At 38.5% G+C, this 25,093-nt stretch overlaps 3 protein-coding genes across 10 annotated transcripts in view; 2 read left to right on the forward strand and 1 right to left on the reverse strand.

Annotated features, from left to right (window-relative positions):
• LOC126188912 (DNA polymerase iota) overlaps positions 1 to 14,287 on the reverse strand; it is a 67,262-nt gene extending 52,975 nt beyond the window's left edge. Inside the window, exons 1-2 of one of the 8 annotated variants that reach the window (XM_049930619.1) lie at positions 14,182 to 14,234; positions 7,864 to 7,941 (exon numbers count right to left, since the gene is read on the reverse strand). The gene's annotated coding sequence lies outside the window, so the exon portion shown is untranslated. Of the gene's footprint in view, positions 1 to 7,863; positions 7,942 to 13,598; positions 13,819 to 13,852; positions 14,046 to 14,181 lie in introns of those variants that run through there. The other 7 variants (XM_049930615.1, XM_049930614.1, XM_049930620.1 and 4 more) reach the window with 7 other exon arrangements.
• Positions 9,579 to 11,709, forward strand: LOC126188716 (ARL14 effector protein-like). Its single transcript, XM_049930323.1, has 2 exons — positions 9,579 to 10,227; positions 11,645 to 11,709. The coding sequence occupies exons 1-2, from the start codon at positions 9,579 to 9,581 to the stop codon at positions 11,707 to 11,709; spliced, it is 714 nt and encodes a 237-aa protein (XP_049786280.1).
• A 24-nt stretch (positions 14,288 to 14,311) lies between the features above and the next one.
• Positions 14,312 to 25,093, forward strand: part of LOC126188914 (KICSTOR complex protein kaptin-like) — a 124,057-nt gene continuing 113,275 nt past the window's right edge. Inside the window, exon 1 of the mRNA XM_049930623.1 lies at positions 14,312 to 14,577. Coding sequence (XP_049786580.1) covers positions 14,376 to 14,577 — 202 coding nt within the window. The 5' untranslated portion in view covers positions 14,312 to 14,375. The remainder of the gene's footprint in view (positions 14,578 to 25,093) is intronic.

The raw sequence follows: 25,093 nt of genomic DNA on the forward strand, positions 1-25,093 counted from the left end.
CCAGTAGTCCTCCATTCAGATTTACAGGCGGGGAGTGCCACAGAGGAGTTGACCATGAGAGAAAGACTGAATAACCAACAAAAGGATAACATTCTACGAGTCAAAGCATGGAATGTCAGAAACTTCAACATGGTAGGGAAGCTAGGAAATCTGAAAAGGGAAATGGAAAGGCTCAATCCAGATACAGTAAGGATCAGTGAAGTGGAACGGAAAGAAGACAAGGATTTCTGGTCAGATGAGCATAGGGTAATATCAACAGCAGCAGCAAATGGTGTAACGATCGTGGGATTCGTTATGAATGGGAAGGTATGGTAGAGTGTGTTGCTGTGAACAGTTCAGTGATACTGTTGTTCTTATCAGAATCGAAAGAAAACTAGCACCCATAACGATAGTTCAGGTATACATGCAGACATCGCAAGCTGAAAAAAATAGAGGAAGTATATGAGGATATTGAAAGGGTAATACAGTATGTAAAGGGAGATGAAAATCTAATAGTCATGGAGGAATAGAATGCAGCTGTAGGAGAAGGAGTACAAGAAAAAGTTATAGGAGAATATGGGCTTGGGACAAGGAATGAGAGAGGAGAAAGACTTATTGAGTTCTGTAGTAAATTTCAGCAAGTAATATTGAATACTCTGTTCAAGAACTACAAGAGAAGGAGGTATAGTTGGAAAAGGCCAGGTGATATGGGATGATTTCTGTTAGATTACATCATGGTCAGACAGAGATTCCAAAATCAGATGCTGGATTGTGAGGCATACTCAGAAGCAGATAAAGACTCAGATGACAATGTAGTAGTGAAGAAGAGTAGGCTGAAGTTCAAGAGCTTAGTCAGGAAGAATCAATACGCAAAAACGGGTTATGGAAGTACTAAGGAATGACGAGATACACTTAAAGTTCTCTCAGGCTATAGATACAGCAATAAGGAACAGCACAGTAGGCAGTACAGTTGAAGATGAATGGATATCTCTAAAAAGGGTAATCACAGAAGTTGGAAAGAAAAACATAGGTGTAAAGAAGGTAACTGGGTCATTCCATGTCAAAGGGACCAATATTAAACAGTGTCCCCACTCAACCATCTCCAAATCTAATTAAATTTGATGTGAAGGTTCTATATGGACTTTGATGGTTACATACCAAATTTCAGTCCAGTATCTCCAGTGGTTGGATTTTTAGGGCCTTTCAAAGAGCGGCTACTCACCTTTGCATCACGTATGAAGGTGCAAATGTGCCAAGTTTGCTAGGCTTTTTTAAAAGTTCTAGCAAACATTTTGTCATTTGTTTTAATGTACCTTGACAATTTTTTATGCTGAATCACACCACGGCAAAAATTAGGGATTTAGCCACACCTAAATATAGATACAACCCTCTAAAGTGGCTAAAAAAATTCATCGCACTATTCTGAGAGAACCAATGACACTAAAACTTCAGGGGTTCATTCTTACCTATGATGTCGACATATGAATCAAATTTAATCAACACTGGGTGCCTGCATGAAAATAAATGCATCTGGAAAGTTGGACAAATTTTTTTCGTTCAAATTTTAGAGTATTTTTGGGGCAATATCTCAACCATGTCTAATTCAATTCTTTTTTTCTTGCCACAGCTGGAAAGAGCATACTGTAAGCTTTCAGAGCTATATTATTTAATCTTTGGATCTTGCATTTTGTCGAGTAAGAATACCTATCGAAAGAAAGGGAAATGGATTATATATAAATACAAAAAAGTAATGCAAAGTGAAGTTTCAAATCAAAATACGTGCAATTGTAGTGTCTTTCAATGATATAAGATTCGCCTGTGGTTTGGATAAGGCAACTATGCTAATAAGAAGTGATTTTTATATTATTTTACAGCATAGAATATAAATATAAGAAAACCTCAGAAAATCCTCTTAAGATTATAAATCCTAGGAGATCATAATGGAGTGCTGTGCTGTTTTAGAACATTTTAACCGTACACAGCATGGTGGTGCATATATGCCCTGTCATTTAGTTTCCATCGCCATTATAAGGCAGCAATAGTTTTTAAGACTCTATCCTCACAACAGTGATGTATTGCTGAGTCACACTTGCAATGTTGCTTCCACTATTGGCAATTTTAACACTGGCAGTCTTCTGTGTGTGGTATCTTTGGTGCTGACATTGCACAATCTTAGTGTTGAATACCGAGTGTTTGAATAATCAATTATCATTGTTGTGGCTGAGCAAAATCAATAAAACAATATTTTTTGATAGCCAAATCTGTATATTTTATATACAAACAGGACAATCTATTACAAGTAAATTACAAAAACTGTGAGATTTTAAGTGAGTGATGCATATACATTACTGTGTGTAGCTGCATCTTACATTATGCTTCAAACCAGGTTATTGACGAGCTTTCAAATTTGCTTGTTATAAGTTAATAAACTATTGTATAAAATGAACCAAGAGACACTTGCTCACTGCTACTCTGGTGGATCAGATGGAGCTGACTATCATAAGTAATCACCCTTCTATTATGGCAAAAGTCAACTACAATCAGTTGAGGAAATGTCACCATTGGACAAGGAGCTTCTATGATGTACATCTGGACTTGATTTTACTGAAGATGCTCAAATTTGTTCATACCATAATGTCGTGGTGATGAGAAAATTTCAATTCCAGCAGAAGACTTCCTACAAACCATTTGGTAAAGAAAAAACACATAACCAAGAAGGCTTTTTCAGCGGTAACCATTGCAATGTCTGATAGGTTGAATGTACTGGCTAATGAAGTTTTTAAAACTGGTCAGAAAATCTGTACCAATGTAAACATGAACTGGCCCAAAAACGATCACACCACCAGGATAAGAACGAACCACCATCCACTGACGACACGGATGTTGTTGATACTTGCTTTACTGCTAATACTTCATTATCACCACTTGGAGAGTCACCATTAAAGCTTCAATGGGTGGACAAAAGGGATTCAACTGGATAAATAAAGTGCAAAGTTCTGAAAGCCCAAGACAGCATTACTGAGGTAACTGCCACATCTGCTGGTGTGAGTAAAGTAGATATTGTTAACATACAAATGGAAAAGTGCCAAAACAGATACAGATATGGACATCTTAATTGAAGAACTTTAGGTTAAGCTTCAGCTTTCAAGCAATTGCTGTCAAGTTCAAATTTGCAAGTAGAAAATTTTGGGCAACTTTGCAGATGCACATCTTTTCATCTAGGCATCCAATGTTAATTAAATATGATCCATTTGTAGACATCATTGGTATGAATAATCTTTTGTCTTATTGGTTCAAATGAGAATTAGCAGTGGGCGGTCAAACCTTGGCTCTCAGAATAGTGTGACGAATTTTTTAACCGCTTTAGAGGCTTGTATCTATATTTAGGTGTGGCTCAATCCCTAATTTTTTCCATGGTGTGATTGAACATTGAACATAAAGAGTTGTTTATGTACATTAAAGCAGAAGATGAAATGTTTGCTAGAACTTTTAAAAATGTCTAGCAAACTTAACACATTTGCACCTTTGCCTCAAAAGGCTCTAAAAATTCAACCACTGAAGATACTGAACCGAAGTTAGGGCGAAGGTTGAGTGTGGTCCCCTTGATATGGAATGACCTAACTGTGAAGAAACCATGGGTAACAGAAGAAATACCCAATGAAAGAAGGAAGAACAAAAACATTCAGGGAAATTCAGGAATACAGAAATACAAGTTGCTGAGGAATGAAATAAATAAGAAGTGCACGAAAGCTAAGATGAAATGGCTGTGTGAAAAAAGTGAAGAAATTGAAAAAAAAGAAAAAAAAAAAGAAATGATTGTTGGAACGACTCACTCAGCATATAGGAACATTAAAACTACCTTCAGTGAAATTAACAGTAAGGATGGCAACATTAAGAGTGCAATGGCAATTCCACTATTGAACACAGAGGAGAGAGCAGATAGGTGGAAAATGAAGAAGAATTACATGATGTGCTGAACTGAATGAAGAATCTAATGAGTATAGAATATGGACTGAGAGTAAACTGAAGGAAGGCAAAAGTAATGACAAGTAGCAGAAATGAGAATAGCGAGAAACTTATCAGGATTGATGGTCACGAAGTAGATGAAGATAAGGGAGTGGACTACCTAGGCAGCAAAATAACCAATGACGGATGAGGACACCAAATGCAGTCGATCACTGGCAAAAAGGGCATTCCTGGCCAAGAGAAATCTACTAGTATCAAACACAGGCTTTAATTTGAGTAAAAAAATTCTGAGAATGTATGTTTGGAGCACAACATTGTATGGTAGTGAAACACGGATTGTGGAAAAATCGGAACACAAGAAAATCAAAGCAGTTGAGATGTGGTGCTACTAACAAATGTCGAAAATCAGGTGGACTGATAAAGTAAGGAATGAGGAGGTTCTGTGTAGAATTGGAGAGGAAAGGAACGTGTAGAAAAAACAGACAAGGAGAAGAGAGAGGATAAGACATCTGTTAAGATGTGGGGGCTGTTGAGAGCAGAAACTGTAGAGGAAGACATAGATTGGAATACACCCAGCAAGTAATTGAGGATGTAGGTTACAAGTGCTACTCTGAGATGAAGAAGTTGGCACAGGAGAGGAATTCATGGCAGGCCACATCAAACCAGTCACAAGACTGATGAGTAAAAAAAAAAACATATCTTTATGAGCGCAAAACATGGGCAATGGGGAAGACAGAGATGGAATAAGCAGAAGCCTTTATAATATGGTGTTGCAAAAGACTGCTGAAGATCAGGTGGGCTGACTGAGTAAAGAACGAAGACATCCTGGAAAAAGTGAACGACAAAAACATACTACTAAAATAACAATGAATTGAAAAACATAATTACAACATTAGTAGCTGCTGAAAGCAATAATAAAGAGCAAAAAAGTCGTAGGTGCAGGCCTAGTACATACGGCAATCAGTCAATGATGAGGAGTGCAACAGTTATGCTGAATTGAAGAGGATTGCTGGCCAATGACAAGAATGGAAAGCTGCATCTTACTGTTTATGACCAAAATAGCAACATAGTTTTCAAGGCATAAAAAGGCTACTACATGAATTTCTGGGGTTTCACAAGTGAAGACAGTATTTGAAAGAGCTGAATGTTATGACTGTCCCTAGGTTACATGTTTGTTATGCGGTCTCCCGTCAGAAGACTGGTTAAACACATCTCACCATGCTAGTCTATTGTGTGTAAGCGTCTTCATCTCTGCCCAAGTGCTACAGCATACATCCATTTGAACTTGCTAACTGTAGTCAAGAGTTGATCTGATGATTCCCTGATGCCTCAGGAATTTTCCTATCAACCAATCCCTCCTTTTAGTCAATTTTTGCCATAAATTTCTCCCCAAATCAATTCAATACCTCCTAATTTTTTTCTTATATACCCATCTAATCTTCAGCATTCAAGCATCCTCTTATTTACTGTCAACATTTCACTTCTGTACAATCTATACTCCACACAAATATCTACAAAAAAGACTTCCTAACACTTAAATTTAGATTTGATGTTAACAAATTGTTGAGTTTTCAGAAACTCTTTTCTTGTTACTGCCAGTTTACATTTATCATTATCTAAACATTGAACACCGCTACTTATTTTGCTGCCAAAATAACAAATACCTCTACTACTTTTCGTTTACATGTTTAGTACAGCCTTATTCCCGTCAAGGAAAAACTAATAAAACATACCGCCATAACAATAGCAATGGACATAATGTCTAATATACTATACAGGCCCTTGACACAGTTATCTACAGTGAAATACTGCTTAACAGAAGCTGCATAAATATTCATTTAGATCTTCATTAGATTTCAAAATGATGCAAACTGAGGCAACTTACTTTGAATGGTCAGAAATGTAAAATTATGCATGCCACTAATCATTATTTTAACACTTTGTACTAGCTTTAGTTAGATAATAAGTCACTTAAGCCTGCTCAGTTAATATAATTTCTATATTGTATATACGCTTTATGTGATAACACAGATTACACGTACTAATGCTCAAAGGTGATTTAAATTCTATTCCACTCTTGAACAAAGGCAGTGCCGTTTCTTATGCGTTTTATAAAGTGATGTTGTAGATACAAAGTATGAAGTGCAATGGGAACTCAAACAGGAGACAGCTGGTTCTGAATACCCAATGAGGAAGCAACAGATGGATGACACATTTCATAACAATGAGTTGAAGTAATTACTTCAAAACTGGATGTGAATCTAACTATGTTATGTACACAGAAAAAGATATGAAACCACCTACCTTTGTCTATGTTTGAAAAAATTACAACTAAAATGTTTGTTCAATAACTGTAACGAAGTATTTTCTGACATCAGAAACTGTAACCAAGTATTTTCTCAAGACATCAGACTATGTAGCCAAGCTTTTCCTGAAGACGACGCTTTGTTTGGGTTTGCCTACTACAACCAAATGGCCACTTCTCAACTTATCTGACTATGCTGCAGATCAGTCTGTCACCACCACCTTCATGCCAAAAATAGCTTATTAGTATGACAAATTCAACAACTCCCTCAACTCAAATCCAAATTATCCTCATCCGTTTTAAACAAAACTACAAAGTATACTACAGATCAATCTATCACCACAATATAATTTTTTTTTTTTTTTAAGGAGAAAAATGAAAGCTACAGGGGCAGAAATTAAAAGCAGCTTCATGAGCAAACACAGGTAGGCACAAATAATTCAAAAAACATTAAATGGTTTTGATATTCAACACCAAAAACACAATGCTGCTTTTCCTGCATCTCACTGTTTGCAAACAGCATTCCATCGTCTGCATTAAACCTACATGTTGCCAATATCCTTATCAACAGAAAAAGTGCATGGATGGCACAGGCCCTGTGCCATACACACAATTAATTCATGAAAATCAAGTAAGCTGCTAGTTCATAAGCTTATACTGATATACTCTCTCTCTCTCTCTCTCTCTCTCTCTCTCTCTCTCTTCCCCTTTCCCCCTAATCAAAATCTTCGTCATGGCAGTTGGCAGTGACACATCAAAACAGTGTCATCGTGACTGTAGGTGGGTGTGTTGGAAATTGTACTTACAGTAAAACAGAATTCTAGCTCTAAGCAACTCAATGCCTCCTCAACATGGTGAGTAGCAATCTATCCTTTCCTTTTAGTTGTTATTCCATCAAGGACTTTTGGCTGTTTTATCATGTATAGTCTTGTCTATTGCACACAAAAAAGTGTGATATTCCACAGTGTCGATTTTCAGCAGTTGTCTGCAAAAACTGATGGCACTGGGTGAAAAGCCACTTACTATTATGTCCAAGCTGAAGACTTATTTTGGTCAACTATGCCTATTACTTTCCCTTACAGGAATACCTAACATTTTTGTAAGCATAATTATCAATTAAAAAAACCTACAGATTCTGTAATTAGGATACAGGACTGTTACTTATCCAGCGACCATCTTCAATTGTTTTCTCAACTCAAACCATGCAAAGATTGGTACACTTCCTAATCATCTTTCTCCTTCTCAGTCCATTATTAGTCATTTGAAATCAACAAACTATGTAGTCACTATTTAATATAAATATAATAATTATTTATTTAACGTAATATCTTATTCCATAATTGTATGAAAAAATTACACTATCCTACGGGATAAAAATAATAAATAAGCACTACAGGGTTTCAAACTAGTGTTGGGAGTAATGAAAAGTGAATGTATCACATTACAAGTAAATCATTAAATTGGGCTACAATAGATACCAATTAAGCATGCTCACAGTGTAAAGCTATTACCATACAAATTGCAAAGGTGCTGCTCACTATGGATTCATCAACACAGGGAGGTATAAAATGCATTTCAGTACAATTAATAGCTTGATCACAATATGTACTTACACTAAGGCTAAGCAGAAGAATTCCATTAGGGGTGTATAACGAATATTCTTCCACAGGTTACATCCAAGGCCCATTTCACTAGCCATCGAGAACCAAATTGAAAGTAGAACCAAGAAATTTAAGAGAGATCACAAACACCAATTTATAATGTACGCTGTGACAACTTAAGTGAAGCACTATAATAATAAATATGTTATCGGGATATGCCACAAATTTTTCTGATCCCATTTACGCCAATCAATAGGATTAAGATATTCCATTTTCTTTTCTGGGAAGTGATACAGGGAATATACTGATATAAGGATTATAAATATGCTCACAATTTTTTTATCATCACAAATACTATAGCTATCAGACAATCTTTTGGATCTAGAGAAGTTTTGTAGTACCTGCAGAGAAATAACTTACTTATTGCATTCAAGAAATCAGAAACTTAACTTTACCATTCCCACAAGCCATTTTGACGAATAGAATTGAGTTTCATGTAAGTCACTGAGAACTAAACATTTACAATAGAGCAACTGAGATTTTTTTTCCTTTGTTAGTTTCACAGGTAGATCCTACTCAACATAATTTGGTGTGAAACATTTATGACAACTTAACTGTGACCAAAAATCTTGCAAGTTGAGTATAAGCATTATTTACTATTTTAATATATTACTTTACATTGCACCTCAAAACAGATGGGTTTCCAGACTACTTGCTCCCTTCGCAAAGTGTAAACAGACGGATGCGTACAATCATCTCAGCCTACCTAGCAGTTTCTATGCTGCCATTGTGAAAACACTAAATGATACTACAAGTATTTACTAGTACATGTAACTGCCCTTAATTGACCTGCACGGTTACATCAACGTATAAAAAAGGACTAGGGTCATTCCACACCAAGTGGTCTAAAACTGAAAAAAGTTCCCACCATCATGGTCTCCAATTTTCGTCAAATTTTAACTGTAGCTTTAGTCAAGTGTTGAAGTAAGTTTCCCAAGATTTCAGGCCTCTAGCTGCAATAGCTGCTGATCTAGACCCCCTTGTCTGAAGTGTACTTAGTCCGTGTGCATGCAACATAAAAAAAATGTCATATTTGGAGTCTAATAAAATCGAAACTAATTCATAAGAATGGTTAGTAAGATGCGACCCTGTACAGTTTTTTTTGCTGATTCCAACGAAATTATGTATAACATTACTCATGCAAACCCCGGTCAAATAACTCGACTCAAAGTATACTTCAAAATTTGTCGTGACACAACGCGACAAATTTTGACCAATATTAAGACTGCAATGATTTCCTTGCAGTTGAAGATATGGACTTGAACTTTTGGCCAAGCTTCATGCTTGTGCTAGACATAATGCAGCCGGATTTGCAATGATCCAGGCCATATGGTCGCCCTGCAGTATCTCTTCAAATTAGGCAGTGTCAGCACAAACGGTAAAATTTACCAAAGTTTCAAGCCAATTACTAAAAAATAGTTGGCCTGAATCTGCTTGTGAATAGTATCACCTAAAAGAGAAACTCTTGCTCTACAAGACTGACATTTGTTTTTTTTGCAACGCGACCATTAAGTACTCATTAACTCACATCAAAGTTGTTATATTTTGTATGCGCGATGCACTAATTTTTCTTCATTTCTAGGAATTTGAATCTTAATAGTCGCTTAGAATTACTGATATAATTGGATATTTCATTCGTGTTTTATTCAGTGATTGGCCAGTGAGAGATGTCAGAAGTTAATGAAGAAGAAGAATCGTTGGCCCCCTGTTCAATTGGAAAAGATGCTGCTGCATCAAAGTGCCATGTTATCTTCTATGCTAAGAAGACTGGATTCAAAGCGTTTAGTGATTTCACAGAATGTGACCAGAAATTGCTTGTTTCGCGTTCAGAAGCCAAACTTGACGAAAATTCCATCATTTGCTTCCACCATGAAGCCCTCTTCCTACATGAATATCAAGCGATGCAAAAGAAATGTTGCAATCCATTCAAGAAGAGGAATCACAATGTAAAAGCTGGACTTAGACTGCTTGATAATGAAACAGCTGCCAAACTTTGCCTGTTAAAGAAAAAAGAAGTGATTGATATAAAACCTGGTCAGAAGCTTTGCCCTCGCTGCATGTCGGCACTGAACCAAAAGCTAGAAGATTCATCATCACTATCAACCCAATCTGAACAAGATTTCACAACGGATGAAACTGAACCAGCCATCAACAAAAGTTTATCATTTATTGGTGCTTCACCATTGAAAAGAAGACAACTAAGTAAAAGAGATAAGCAAAGCTATGCAAAAAGAAAGATCTTGGATGCACAAAGTTTAATTGGGAATCAAATTGCTGCTGCTGTAGGAATCAATTACGATGAACAGCCAAGTTCAAGTAAAAGTCGCCCATGCAATAATTGTGCAGATCTTGATAATCTTATAGAAGAGTTGAAAGAAAAATGTAAAGTGTCAAATCGTAGGACAAAAGTTCAAATATTGACCTTGGTTCCAAGAAGCTGGACAATTAAAGATACGACAACAGCATTTAATGTATCAGAAAGAATGGTAAAGCAAGCGAGAAAACTGAAGAATGAGCAAGGTGTTCTAGCTTTTCCAGCAAATCGGCAAGGAAGGAAGCTTTCAGATGAAGTTGTCCAGAAAGTACATGACTTTTTTCAAGATGACGAATTCAGCAGACTTTGTCCAGGGAAGAAAGACTGTGTGCCTGTGAGAATTTCAGGAACAAAGGTGTACAAGCAAAAGCGGTTGTTGCTTTGCAATTTGAAGGAAATGTACGTGTCTTATCAGAAGCAAAATGGACCAGAAATTGGCTTCTCAAAGTTTTGCGAGCTTAGACCAAAATGGTGTGTTACAGTTGGCTCTGCTGGAATGCACTCAGTTTGTGTCTGTACAATACACCAAAATGTCAAGCTTATGCTCACTGGTGCATCAATCAATGAAGACTACAAGGAAATTCTTAGCAAAGCTGTTTGCAGCTTGGAAAACAAGGATTGTATGCTTCATCGTTGTGAAAACTGCCCTGGTCCAGAAGGTGTAGAAGCAGTTATTGCAACATATTTTGAAGATAATGACCCTGAAGAACTGATTGAGTACAAACAATGGATTCATACCGACAGGGATACTTTAGAAACAAAGCAGCTTTCAACAGAAGAGTATGTTGAAGATATTGCAGCAAAAATTTGGAACCTGTCTTGTCATCACTACATTGCCAAGCATCAAAGCCAGCACCTGAAAGCTCTCAAAACTGATTTGAAAGAAGGCGAATTCATAATACTAATGGATTTTGCTGAAAACTATTCATTTATTGTTCAAGATGCAGTGCAAGGCTTTCACTGGGAAAACAGTCAAGCAACAGTTCATCCATTTGTAGTCTACTACTGTGAAAACGAAGAGGTGCAATGTGTGAATCTTTGTGTTATTAGTGACTGCCTTCGACACGATACGATTACTGTCCATGTTTACATTGGAAAAGTAATCAATTACCTGAAGATGCAATTTTCCAAAATAAGCCACATCCACTACTTCAGTGATGGTTCAGCTGCACAATATAAGAATTTCAAGAATTTTCTCAACTTATGCTATCACAAAGAAGATTTTGAAATAACAGCAGAATGGAATTTCTTTGGAACAAGCCATGGAAAGTCGCCTTGTGATGGCATTGGAGGCACAACAAAACGGTTGGCAGCAAGAGCAAGTTTGCAACGTCCATATGAAAACCAGATTCTAACACCCAAAGATCTTTTCAACTTCTGCAATGATAATATCAATGGAATCAAATTCTTTTTCATCAGCAAAGAGGAAGTTGAAGAAGAAAAAGCTTCTCAAGAAGAAAGATTCCTGCAAGGGCACACTCTAGCTGGCACAAGAGAAAACCACCATTTTTTGCCCATTGATATGACGACAATTAAGGTCAGTAGAGTTTCTAATGATGCGACATCTTTTTTGGCCAAAATTAGTGCTGCTGAAGTAGTAGTTCAAGTCATGGATCTTCAGCCTGGGCAGTATGTTGCTTGCATTTATGAAAAGAAATGGTGGATTGGAAACATCGTTGAAATCTCAGTCGAACAGAAAGATGCTTTCATAAGCTTTATGCATCCTCATGGTCCTGCAAGTTCATTTTATTGGCCCTTAAGACGTGATACTTGCTGGATTCCAGAACAACTTATCATTGGTGTTATTCCAGCTCCATCAGTGACATCATCTGGTCGGCAATACAGTTTTCCTGAAAGCATTCTCTTGCAAATCAACGATGCTTCCAGAATGATGAAGTAACTGAGGAAGACAGGCTTGGGAACCTGCATAAAGAAACCCACAATCAGGCTTGGGATCCTGTGGTAAAGACACCCTGTAATCAGGCTTGGGAACCTGCAGTAAAGATACCCACCCGTGGCTGTTACTGCATGGCTATCGGGCGTGGCCCCTATGGCGATGGGGATGCTGGTTTTATTGTGATAACCAGTAATGGCTCAGCCATCATGGACCAACGCAGGGCACTGCGCACACAAAATATAAGATACTTTGACCTGAGTAAATAAGCACTTAATGGAAGCGTTGCAAAAGAAAAATATATCCATCTTGTAGAGCAAGAGTTTCTCTTTCAGATGATACTATTCACAATTAAATCCAGGCTGACTATTTTGTAGTAATGGGCTTTGAACTTTGGTAAATAAAGCCATTTGCGCTGACACTGCCAAATTTGAAGAGATTTTGCAAGGCGACTATAAAGCCTGGGTAGTTGGAAATCCAGCTGTATTATGTCCAGCACAAAGATAAGACTTGGTAAAAAGTTCAAGTCCATATCTTTATCTGCAAGGAAATTATTGCAGTCTGAATATTGGTCAAAATTTGTCGCATTAAGTCACGACAGAATTAGGGGTACACTTTGAGTCGACTTGTTTGACCGGATTTTGCATCAGTAATCTTATAATTAATTTCGTTTGAATCAGCACAAAAAACTGTACAGGGTCTCATCTTACTAACCATTCTTATGAATTGGTTTCAATTTTATGAGACCCCAAAAATGGCATTTTGTCTGATGTCGCGCGCATGCGAACTTACTACCCTTCAGACAAGGGGGTGTAGATCAGCAAGTATTGCAGCTAGAGGCTTGAAATCTTGAGAAACTTAATTTAGCACTTGACTAGTGCTACAGATAAAATTTGAAGAAAATTGGAGACATGATGGTGGGAAGGTTTAGACCACTTGGCATGGAATGACCCACTACATAGTTCACTAATGTCTTTTCCACATCATAAAATAATTGTTTGCTGTTCTGTGACACAACACAAAAGGAAACCACTATCTATATCCTAGCACAGAGCTTGTTTGTTGCCTGTCAGGTCGTCCTGATTTCATATCGAGCACCACAATTTGATTAAATAATCTCATCCTCAATTTACCCCAAAATTCGTGATTTTCTGCCAACCACTGTGTTGGAAACGCATTTCATTACTATAATATAACTTCTCATTGTGAGGCGTTAATGTGCAACGGACACAGCAGCAAAAGAATAAATGTCCACGAAGTAGGTGTTAACTACGACAAGAAAAAGTACAGGGTTCTACAAAAATTGCAAGTTTTGCAAAGAAGCCTATGTATATATAATTTTTTGTGACGTCTACTCAGTTACAAAAGTAAACTATAAACACACGTCACTGGTCAGTTCAGATCGCAAAGGTGACACACCATTTTAATAAGCACCGACTCAAACTGAATTCTATGGTAAAACGACATTTTTGATTCTACCTAGATTCGAACGTCAGTATTGTTCCAAGCGGTATTTTTACACGGCTCTCTTTACATGTCGTACATTAAAAAAAAAGTGAATATTACTCAATAAACTCTCAGCGTTAAACAGTTATCAGCATTTACACATGCTTTACATTATTACGCAAATTAGTTTTATTGTCGATACGTTCTAGTTACACTAATTTCCATAGTGTTCTTTTAATAGGCCTACTGCATGGGATTTGTTTGTCAGTACCGATTCCCAAACTTACCAACTAATAAAATAGCCGTGACAACTCACACCACTTAGTATGGCATCATTTGTCTTTCAGTTGTATCACAACTTAAGCAAAGCAATGTTGTAATAATGTACAGTTCACTTTCAATTAAAACACAGTCTTAACCAAACTTCAACGCACTCCTTTCGTTCCCTTGGATGAAAAACAATTACATGCTGGCTACCATAGTTCCTTGTCAACGGGAAAATAGATGAAGTGAGATTGGTTTATATGACTCAAATAATCTATGGGTTTTAGAACTTAACGTATACAGTTTTTACTTTAAATTACAGCCAACGTATATCTGAAGAAAATGAAAATACCTGATAACCGCCCGTCTAACAGCTAGGCGAAAAACCATTCATCTCTGACCCCGTGTCCAATGAGTACTTCACGAGTTTCGTTTATTTTGTTTACCTGTACAGTGTCTTGTTTGTTTACATGTGCGCGGTGGAACCCCCAGTTGTTTACGCGTTGAATAAATCTAGTGGGGAAACTGTGCTTCGGTGACACCGTAATGGATAATATTATCGATGCTCATTACTTTCTACTCCCTTCGCAGGGAAACATATATTCTCTTTCTAAATTGTGTATGTGCAATGGCAATAACAAAATATTGGCAGCTTCACTCCGAAGAAAAATATTTTCGTTTGAGTACATGTGCTCTGACGGTGCTCTAATACCTGCTGTAAGAGAAGTTGTATTCACTTACATACCAAGTAAGTGTATTCGTGTTTTTATTTGCCAACTGCTTTTTCTGTAGTTTCACACTTCTCCAAATGCCGCCTTTTTATTCACAAGTATAACGTCTTCCATACTTCAGTTCCACAGAGGATCTCATTTATAATATTTTGCGTTTAACACTGTGTTCGTCTTAACATTATACGCTCCCCTGTTTTTATGTATCTTTGGAATAAAATTTTTACCATTGCTAACAAAGTTCTGAATCATCATGCTGTAACCATTTAAGGGATATATTGTTTTATTTTGCCTTGGAACTTGTAAAGCCTTTTAATTCTTAGAACTGTTATTGCCGGGTCAACGGAAGCATCCGATTCCACGTGTCAGCTTTGACCCGTGACGTAAGGCCGTTGTAGTGTGTGACGTCACGACGGCGCGGAGTTTAGTTTGTGAGTGTGTCGTTATGGAAACGTAACACTGTTGTTCTGTCATCATGTTCTGCAGCCCCATTCTACAAATGTTTTCTTCATAATGTGTTTGCCGTAGTATGTGTAATAGTATATCCCGATGATTTTTAAATAAGGTAGGGATTGCTAAACATTTTATTTTATTTCATCAGTGCCCAGTTTGCACTTGACCCCTTTTAGCTTTGTCAACTGAAAGAAAAAAACTGTGCTTTGTGTGTACTCTTGTATTGTTGTTGTTGTTGTTGTGGTCTTCAGTCCTGAGACTGGTTTGATGCAGCTCTCCATGCTACTCTATCCTGTGCAAGCTTCTTCATCTCCCAGTATCTACTGCAACCTACATCCTTCTGAATCTGCGTAGTGTATTCATCTCTTGGTCTCCCTCTACGATTTTTACCCTCCACACTGCCCTCCAATGCTAAATTTGTGATCCCTTGATGCCTCAAAACATGTCCTACCAACCGATCCCTTCTTCTAGTCAAGTTGTGCCACAAACTTCTCTTCTCGCCAATCCTATTCAATACCTCCTCATTAGTTACGTGATCTACCCACCTTATCTTCAGCATTCTTCTGTAGCACCACATTTCGAAAGCTTCTATTCTCTTCTTGTCCAAACTAGTTACCGTCCATGTTTCACTTCCATACATGGCTACACTCCATACAAATACTTTCAGAAACGATATTCTGACACTTAAATCTATACTCGATGTTAACAAATTCCTCTTCTTGAGAAACGCTTTCCTTGCCATTGCCAGTCTACATTTTATATCCTCTCTACTTCGACCATCATCGGTTATTTTACTCCCTAAGTAGCAAAACTCCTTTACTACTTTAAGTGTCTCATTTCCTAATCTAATTCCCTCAGCATCGCCCGACTTAATTTGACTACATTCCATTATCCTCGTTTTGCTTTTGTTGATGTTCATCTTATATCCTCCTTTCAAGACACTAGCCATTCCGTTCAACTGCTCTTCCAAGTCCTTTGCTGTCTCTGACAGAATTACAATGTCATCAGCGAACCTCAAAGTTTTTACTTCTTCTCCATGAATTTTAATACCTACTCCGAATTTTTCTTTTGTTTCCTTTACTGCTTGCTCAATATACAGATTGAATAACATCGGGGAGAGGCTACAACCCTGTCTTACTCCTTTCCCAACCACTGCTTCCCTTTCATGCCCCTCGACTCTTATAACTGCCATCTGGTTTCTGTACAAACTGTAAATAGCCTTTCGCTCCCTGTATTTTACCCCTGCCACCTTCAGAATTTGAAAGAGAGTATTCCAGTTAACATTGTCAAAAGCTTTCTCTAAGTCTACAAATGCTAGAAACGTAGGTTTGCCTTTTCTTAATCTTTCTTCTAAGATAAGTCGTAAGGTCAGTATTGCCTCACGTGTTCCAACATTTCTACGGAATCCAAACTGATCTTCCCCGAGGTCGGCTTCTACCAGTTTTTCCATTCGTCTGTAAAGAATTCGCGTTAGTATTTTGCAGCTGTGACTTATTAAACTGATAGTTCGGTAAGTTTCACATCTGTCAACACCTGCTTTCTTTGGGATTGGAATTATTATATTCTTCTTGAAGTCAGAGGGTATTTCGCCTGTCTCATACATCGTGCTCACCAGATGGTAGAGTTTTGTCATGACTGGCTCTCCCGAGGCCATCATTAGTTCAATGGGAATGTTGTCTACTCCCGGGGCCTTGTTTCGACTCAGGTCTTTCAGTGCTCTGTCAAACTCTTCACGCAGTACCTTATCTCCCATTTTGTCTTCATCTACATCCTCTTCCATTTCCATAATATTGTCCTCAAGTACATCGCCCTTGTATAAACCCTCTATATACTCCTTCCATCTTTCTGCCTTCCCTTCTTTGCTTAGAACTGTGTTGCCATCTGAGCTCTTGATATTCATACAAGTGGTTCTCTTCTCTCCAAAGGTCTCTTTAATTTTCCTGTAGGCAGTATCTATCTTACCCCTAGTGAGACAAGCCTCTACATCCTTACATTTGTCCTCTAGCCATCCCTGCTTAGCCATTTTGCACTTCCTGTCGATATCATTTTTGAGACGTCTGTATTCCTTTTTGCCTGCTTCATTTACTGCATTTTTGTATTTTCTCCTTTCATCAATTAAATTCAATATTTCTTCTGTTACCCAAGGATTCCTATTAGCCCTCGTCTTTTTACCTACTTGATCCTCTGCTGCCTTCACTACTTCATCCCTCAGAGCTACCCATTCTTCTTCTACTGTATTTCTTTCCCCCATTCCTGTCAATTGTTCCCTTATGCTCTCCCTGAAACTCTCTACAACCTCTGGTTCTTTCAGTTTATCCAGGTCCCATCTCCTTAAATTCCCACCTTTTTGCAGTTTCTTCAGTTTCAATCTGCAGTTCATAACCAATAGATTGCGGTCAGAATCCACATCTGCCCCAGGAAATGTCTTACAATTTAAAACCTGGTTCCTAAATCTCTGTCTTACCATTATATAATCTATCTGATACCTACTAGTATCTCCAGGATTCTTCCAGGTATACAACCTTCTTTTATGATTCTTGAACCAAGTGTTGGCTATGATTAAGTTATGCTCTGTGCAAAATTCTACAAGGCGGCTTCCTCTTTCATTCCTTCCCCCCAATCCATATTCACCTACTATGTTTCCTTCTCTCCCTTTTCCTACTGACGAATTCCAGTCACCCATGACTATTAAATTTTCGTCTCCTTTCACTACCTGAATAATTTCTTTTATCTCGTCATACATTTCATATATTTCTTCATCATCTGCAGAGGTAGTTGGCATATAAACTTGTACTACTGTAGTAGGCATGGGCTTTGTGTCTATCTTGGCCACAATAATGCGTTCACTATGCTGTTTGTAGTAGCTAACCCGCACTCCTATTTTTTTATTCATTATTAAACTCCTGCATTACCCCTATTTGATTTTGTATTTATAAACCTGTAATTACCTGACCAAAAGTCTTGTTCCTCCTGCCACCGAACTTCACTAATTCCCACTATATCTAACTTTAACCTATCCATTTCCCTTTTTAAATTTTCTAACCTACCTGCCCGATTAAGGGATCTGACATTCCACGCTCCGATCCGTAGAACGCCAGTTTTCTTTCTCCTGATAACGACGTCCTCCTGAGTAGTCCCCGCCCGGAGATCCGAATGGGGGACTATTTTACCTCCGGAATATTTTACCCAAGAGGACGCCATCATCATTTAATCATACAGTAGAGCTGCATGTCCTCGGGAAAAATTACGGCTGTAGTTTCCCCTTGCTTTCAGCCGTTCGCAGTACCAGCACATCAAGGCCGTTTTGGTTAATGTTACAAGGCCAGATCAGTCAATCATCCAGACTGTTGTCCCTGCAACTACTGAAAAGGCTGCTGCCCCTCTTCAGGAACCACACGTTTGTCTGGCCTCTCAACAGATACCCCTCCGTTGTGGTTGCACCTACGGTACGGCCATCTGTATCGCTGAGGCACGCAAGCCTCCCCACCAGCGGCAAGGTCCATGGTTCATGGGGGGGTCTTGTATTGTGGTAGGATATAAGCTCCTACCTCTTGTATTGTGGTAGGAGCTTATATCTGTAATTTCTCACTGCAAGATACAAATTAGTTGACATATGAGAAACCTGTTTGACGCATGAGTAATGTATTTTAATGATTCACAAATGGATGAATAGTGTGCAGGATGTAGATCGTGTGTTTTAATTTAAAGAACATAGACTTGAGACTGAAAAGCGCAGGTAAGATTTAACAATCTTAATCTGTGTGCACTAACCACACACGATCACATTTTATTCAATCAGGCCACAACACAACAAATACATTGTTGAAACTTCGCAACATGGTATCATTGTCTGTTTTCTTAAAAATGAAAGTTAACAAACACACAGGTTTCACTTGTTCTCCATTCAGAGGTTCTACTAAAATATTTAATACATACCAGTTCTGTCTGTCAGTGATTTCATCTAGAATAAAATACACTGGATCCTCAGTTACTACTCTTCTGATTTATCACACACACACACATGCATTCATAATGATGTGGCATTAGTGCCTTGCATTACCATTTTGTTTCTTCATGACGAAATATTATTCTACTTATGGTAGATCAATAACATGTGTAAGCAGTAAAAGTTTTGTACAGAAATAATTTGCTGGAAAGATCAGGGTATCCCTCAATATCATTCCCCTCTATCCGGCAATGAACAGGGAGGTATCAGACAAGCATTTAGACTTGCAAGTGCCAACGACATCTGGTAAGTCTGAAAATCCCTGTCAGGGCGTTATGAACATTTCAGATGAAGAATCTTAAAAATATCTCCAAACTCAATGATGTGAGGAATGATTCAAAATGCCTACAGTCAGCATGTATTTTATTTGGGATTTGGAGGATGTAGGCTAATGATGAAGAAAGTTACTCATTTGGAAATTCACTCAACAGATAAGTGGGTGCCTTACAGCATTCAAGCAAGAAATGTGTGAAACAGAAAAGTCTGTCACTTAGTATTGTTGATGTTTTCAGTTCAGTAGCAATGATTAAGAGACTACTTGAGGTCCAGTGGAACATGTCTGTCTCTCTAACCAGCCTATTTTTTTTTTCTCCAAAAACCGAAGTTCTGGGCAAACTTTTGAATATATATCATCCATGAGTTATTAAAAACCCAAAAAATAGCTACAAATGTTGCTGACATTGAAAAAAAGACGCAACAAAATTATAGTTAGGAGTGTTTATCTAATGGATTCTTTGTGCAATAAGTCATTTACACCTATTGCAACAACAATAACAAATTTAAGGTGTAGCAATTAATCATTGTCACATTACAGATGGATGTTCTTCCATGGGAGAATTAATTAATGAGTTAATGGACTGTATGTTGAGAGGCAAGTAAGGGCGACCATTCCATTGGAGTGACTAGCATGAGGTATGCCACAGCCCTATGTTTGGCTTCACTGATCACATTTATTGCTCCTCAGTGGCAGCTTTCCCTCCCCCCTCAGTTGCATATTTTTCTGACTACTGTGTGGCGACAGCATGCAAGGGAATGGGACTGTGTGTCAGTTGGTTTTCTGTTGGCCTTCTTGCTTGCTTGATTCATTTACTCATTTCCCCTGACTGCCACAGGCCTTTGCACCTCATGACATCCTTCCCCTGCTGTTGTAAAATGGAACCAGTTTCTCCTGTATTTTTTTCTTCTGAGTATATTTGCTGCAGCGCTTGTAAGGCAGCAAAGAATCAGAGCAGCTGAGAACCTGTTTTCTTTGATAATGCTTCATCTACTCCTGTGCCTTTCGGATTGTATAAAGTTTTGCACTAAATACAGACTACTGATTGGAAAGCCAAATCTTGAGGACACGGTCAGGAAAACCGAGTGATTAGTCAAGGAAGGTCCCTTGTTTTGAACCATCTGCGTGTACTGTGTTAAAATTGTGATGCTGGTTGAAAGTTTTATAAAGCAAGTACTTAAAAAGTTAAATCAGAGGCACATTCATTCTTGAAGTTTAAATCCAACATAATTCTGGACCTCCTCAGAATCCAAGATGAACAACTGCTCCACTCTTGGTATAAAACTTTGAAATGAGCCCTTGGGCGTTATGGCTCACATTCAATTTCTGAAATGTCATTCCATTGGTGATGAGGCAGTGGCATGATTTGCAAGCGTCTCTGGTGTGGATGTTGTTTTATAGGCTTCTCTCACCAAGAGGAGTCACCTCCTGTTAAGTGGTGGCTCACCAGCATCAGCACAGATGCTTGACATAGCTTGCCCTAAATTTTTTAGTAACTAGACTATTCCATGGTGTTGCACTGCATCCACGTCTACGATTCACAGTTAAGTTTCTGGCAGAGGGTTCATTGAACCACCTTCAAGCTATTTCTCTACACCCGCATCCACACCAGACATGCCATGCAGAAACTCATGGCGCAGAGCAGCGCAGAGCAGTGCTGAGTAGTGCACAATCAAAGAGAATGGAGCAGAGTGTTGTAAGTGCACTCCAGTGTGCATGTCTGTGCTTCAGTAACAATGAAAAATTAGAGATGCTGTCCATAAACAGCCTTGCTTGAATGAATCATTTCCTTGGATGTACTGACACTGCGTGGAACTGGTTCATGGTTCTACAAAGTAGTTTTATCAGCCATACCCAAGATTATTCTACAAGGTCCATACTGGCCACTCCGTACTGCACTGAACCTCTTGTCTGGATTTTGCACAGTGTGGCCAGAATGGATGCGGCTTACTGTTCCACTCTCAAACAGTGCATGGGGAAAAACGTTCACTTAAATCTTTCTGTGGAAGTTCTGATTCCTCTTATTTATTACGATGTTTATTTCTTCCTTTGTAAATGGACACCAACAAAATAGTTTTGTATTCGGAGGAGAAAGTTAGTGATTGAAATTCCATGAAAAGTTCCATCTGCAACAAAAAAGCATTTGTTTTAATGATTGCCATAACTCATGCATCATAGCAGTGACACTCTCACTCTAATGCAGATCTCACATTGTGCAGCAGTATTCCAGAAAAGGACGGGTAAACGTAGTGTAGGCAGTGTCATTATTATACCTGTTGCATCATTTAAGTATTCTGCCATTAAATCACAGTCTTTGGTTACTCTCTCCACAGCATTATGTATGTATCCCAACAATTTAAGTTATTCATAATTGTAATCCCTAAGTATTTAGTTGAATTCACATCCTTTAAATTTGTGTATTTCATCATGTCATCGAAACCTAGTAGATTCCTGTAGTACTCTTGTGAATAACTTCACTTTTTTTGTTATTTAGAGTCAATTATCACTTTTTGCACCATACAGATATTATGTCTAAATCATTTTGCAATTGGTTTTGATTGCCTGATGACTTTACAAGATGTAAATGACTATATCATCTGCAAAAAATCTAAGAGGATCGCTAGATTGTCTCCTAAACAGTGTATATCAATTAGGAACAGCAGAGAGCCCATAAATCTTCCTATGGGAAAGCCAGGTATCACTTGTGCTTGACTCTAAGACTTTCTCTTAGTTACTACAGACTGTGATCTTTTTGACAAGAAATCACAAATCAATTGCACAACTGAGATGATATCTATAGGCACGCAAATTGATCAGAGTTGCTTGTGAGGAGTGATGTCAAAAGCCTGAAAATCTAGAAATAAGTCCACTATTCTAAAATAGAGGGCCATGTAGATGCATACACCGTGCACCCATTACCAAACTGAGACTGCATGAAGGCTTTGTAAAACTGGAGCACACAGGTTTGGTCTGCCCCTGTGAACTATAACCTATGCATTTTAAAAGTATTTACTGCTTTTAAGGGCCATGCTTTCAAGTTTTTAATATGTGACAATTAGATAAATGTAAAATCAACTATGAGATCCAGATATCTCACCATTTCCCTTATATTAAGAACAGCACCTCTCATCCTTAGTTCAGTGAAGTTAAAAATTAAGCATGAATATTAAAAAGAGCACACACAAGTCAAAAAATTAAAATCTTTTTTACACCCCACTCATTCCTTCAGCTTCCTAATTAGAAGCTGCAACTGATGGGTTCATTGTAACAAGGGTAGAAGAGTCACCAAAGACAGAGAAGTTGTTCACAAATGACATGACAGGACCCTCAAAACACTAATTTGAAGGACACCAATCTGTTTTGCAGAAGTGACTAAGAATATTATATCTTGATGTACCATCAAAGATCTTCACAATGTCAAAAAAGTACTTATCAGTTGATTACTGCAGGAGAAATCCTGTCATATATGTGCTTCCTGGATGTTCACATTATTAAAGACGGTGATATAAGAGTTACTAAGTTATCTGTAGTCTATGATCTATACGAGATGGCTGTTGACTATCTGCTCCATGATCTATCCAACACAGCTTTTGAGGCCAACACTAGTATAACTATTTGGGCACGTATGATCCTTCCGAAGTTTGAAGAAGAGGATGAAAAATAGTTTTGTTTCATGAATCGGGAAGTTGTCTTGTCAACTAAGTAAAGTTGAAAGGTCAAGGCTTTACTTCTTTCTGTGAGGTGCCACAACAGGCTGTAATACATGAATGTGTGATGTCTTACATGCTGCAGGCAATGGAAAATACTGCTCTCACATGGAAAAGGAACAGTTGTGTGCTTCATTATTGGTGGAACTGAAGCCCCAACCATCCTCCCATCATTGTCTGAGCTGTGTTTCACAGGTTACTCTGGAGACTTCCTTTTCATATTACAACAGTGACTGGGCACCTCCCACCTCTATCGGAAATCCTCTTAATGATCTTCCATATAATCGTGCTTTAAGCAATTGCAATGTGGTGTTACGGAACTGTTGTCACAGTTTTTCTTGCTCTTTTTAATCATTAAATGACATTTGGCCCTTGTTGGGTGCGAGGTTCTCTGCAGTTTGAGAAATGGTTGCAGGGAAATACGGAAGCGTCCGATCCCAACCGTCTGCTTTGACCCATGACGTCACAAATATGGCGGAAACAAAAACAAACACACACACTTTCCACAAGAAGCCTAATGACACTAATGGGACAAGCGCGGGGAATGGGGTGTTTTGGGTGGGGGGCAAACTAAATATAAACAAATTTAGACGCCTTGCGTAGCTACAACGTGTAAGTGAAGACAGCCATGCATGAATACCCACCCACCTCCCCAGGGGTCATAAGCCCTGCAACCCATAGAAGATAAAGATGCTTCAGTAGCTGATTAGTGTTTTTTGTCTTAAAAAAAAAAATCTCACAGGATAGAACGAACAGATCAGAAAGATAAATATAATAAACTAAAACAGAAATTCGAGGAAACAGATAATTAAAATAAGTAATAAGTGTTTTTAAATTTAAAAAAAAAATCTCACGAGATAGAACGAACAGATCAGAAAAGTAAATAAAATAAGACAAAACAGAACTGGAGACAGCCACACTCAAACCAAACTCTTCGCCGTCATGACGTCACACACGACAACACCCTTACGTCACGGGTCAAAGCAGACGCGTGGGATTGGACGCTTCTGTCGACCCGGTTGACATACTACACCTCATAGCGACGAAGAACCTTGAGTAAATAGAGAGCGTAGTGGTGGGTACAGGAGTTAGTGACCACAAGGTCAGTATACCGAGACTGAATACCACACACAAAATACAACAAAAATAAATGCAAAAATTTGAAAAAGCAAATAAAAATTGGCTTGATACCTTCCTAAGAGAGAGCTCCAGTTCTTCCAAATTAAGGTAGACATGTCAGCAAAAGATTCTGAGGACACACAATGTAGATGTGGTTTAAACAATATTATGAGAAGGAAAGTTGCTACTCACCATATAACAGAGATGCTGGGTCACAAATAGGCACAACAAAAAGTGTTTCACACTTAAAGCTTTTGGCCAATGGCTGTTGTCAACAATAGACACACACACACACACACACACACACACACATACACAGTCACACATCTTACACACACAACTGCAGTCTCATGCAACTGAATCCCCCTGTCCCATACATCCTCCCACCACCACCTACTCCAATCCAGTCACTAACACCACCTATCCCATCAAAGGCAGGGCTACCTATGAAACCAGTCATGTTGTCTACTAGCTAAGCTGCAACCAATGTGCTGCATTCCATGTAGACATGACAACCAGTAAGCTGTCTGTCCGCATGAATGACCACTGACAAACTGTGACCAAGAAACAAGTGGCCCACCCTGTTGCTGACCACGCTGCCAAACACGATGTTCTTCATTTCAATGACTGCTTCACAGCCTGTGCCATATGGATCCTTCCTACCAACACCAGCTCTTCTGAATTGCGCAGGTGGGAACTTTCCCTGCAATACATCCTACATTCCTGTAACCCTCCTGGCCTCAACCTTCGTTAATTGCTGCCCTCACCAGTCCAGCCCCTTTCCCTGCTCCCATTCCAGCACTATGCAGTCGTCATTCCACCACCACACCCAGCCTTTGTATTTATTTATTTATTTATTTCCGCCACCTCCCCCCCCCCCTCTTCCCCATCTCTCCCATACCCCCCACCTAACCTGCAGCATTTCACTGTCCTCCATCCCTTCCGTACTATCTGTCCCCCTCCCTGCCACAGCCTCC

The sequence above is a fragment of the Schistocerca cancellata genome, chromosome 5, assembly GCF_023864275.1.
Source record: "Schistocerca cancellata isolate TAMUIC-IGC-003103 chromosome 5, iqSchCanc2.1, whole genome shotgun sequence".
NCBI classification, from domain to species: Eukaryota; Metazoa; Arthropoda; class Insecta; order Orthoptera; family Acrididae; genus Schistocerca; species Schistocerca cancellata.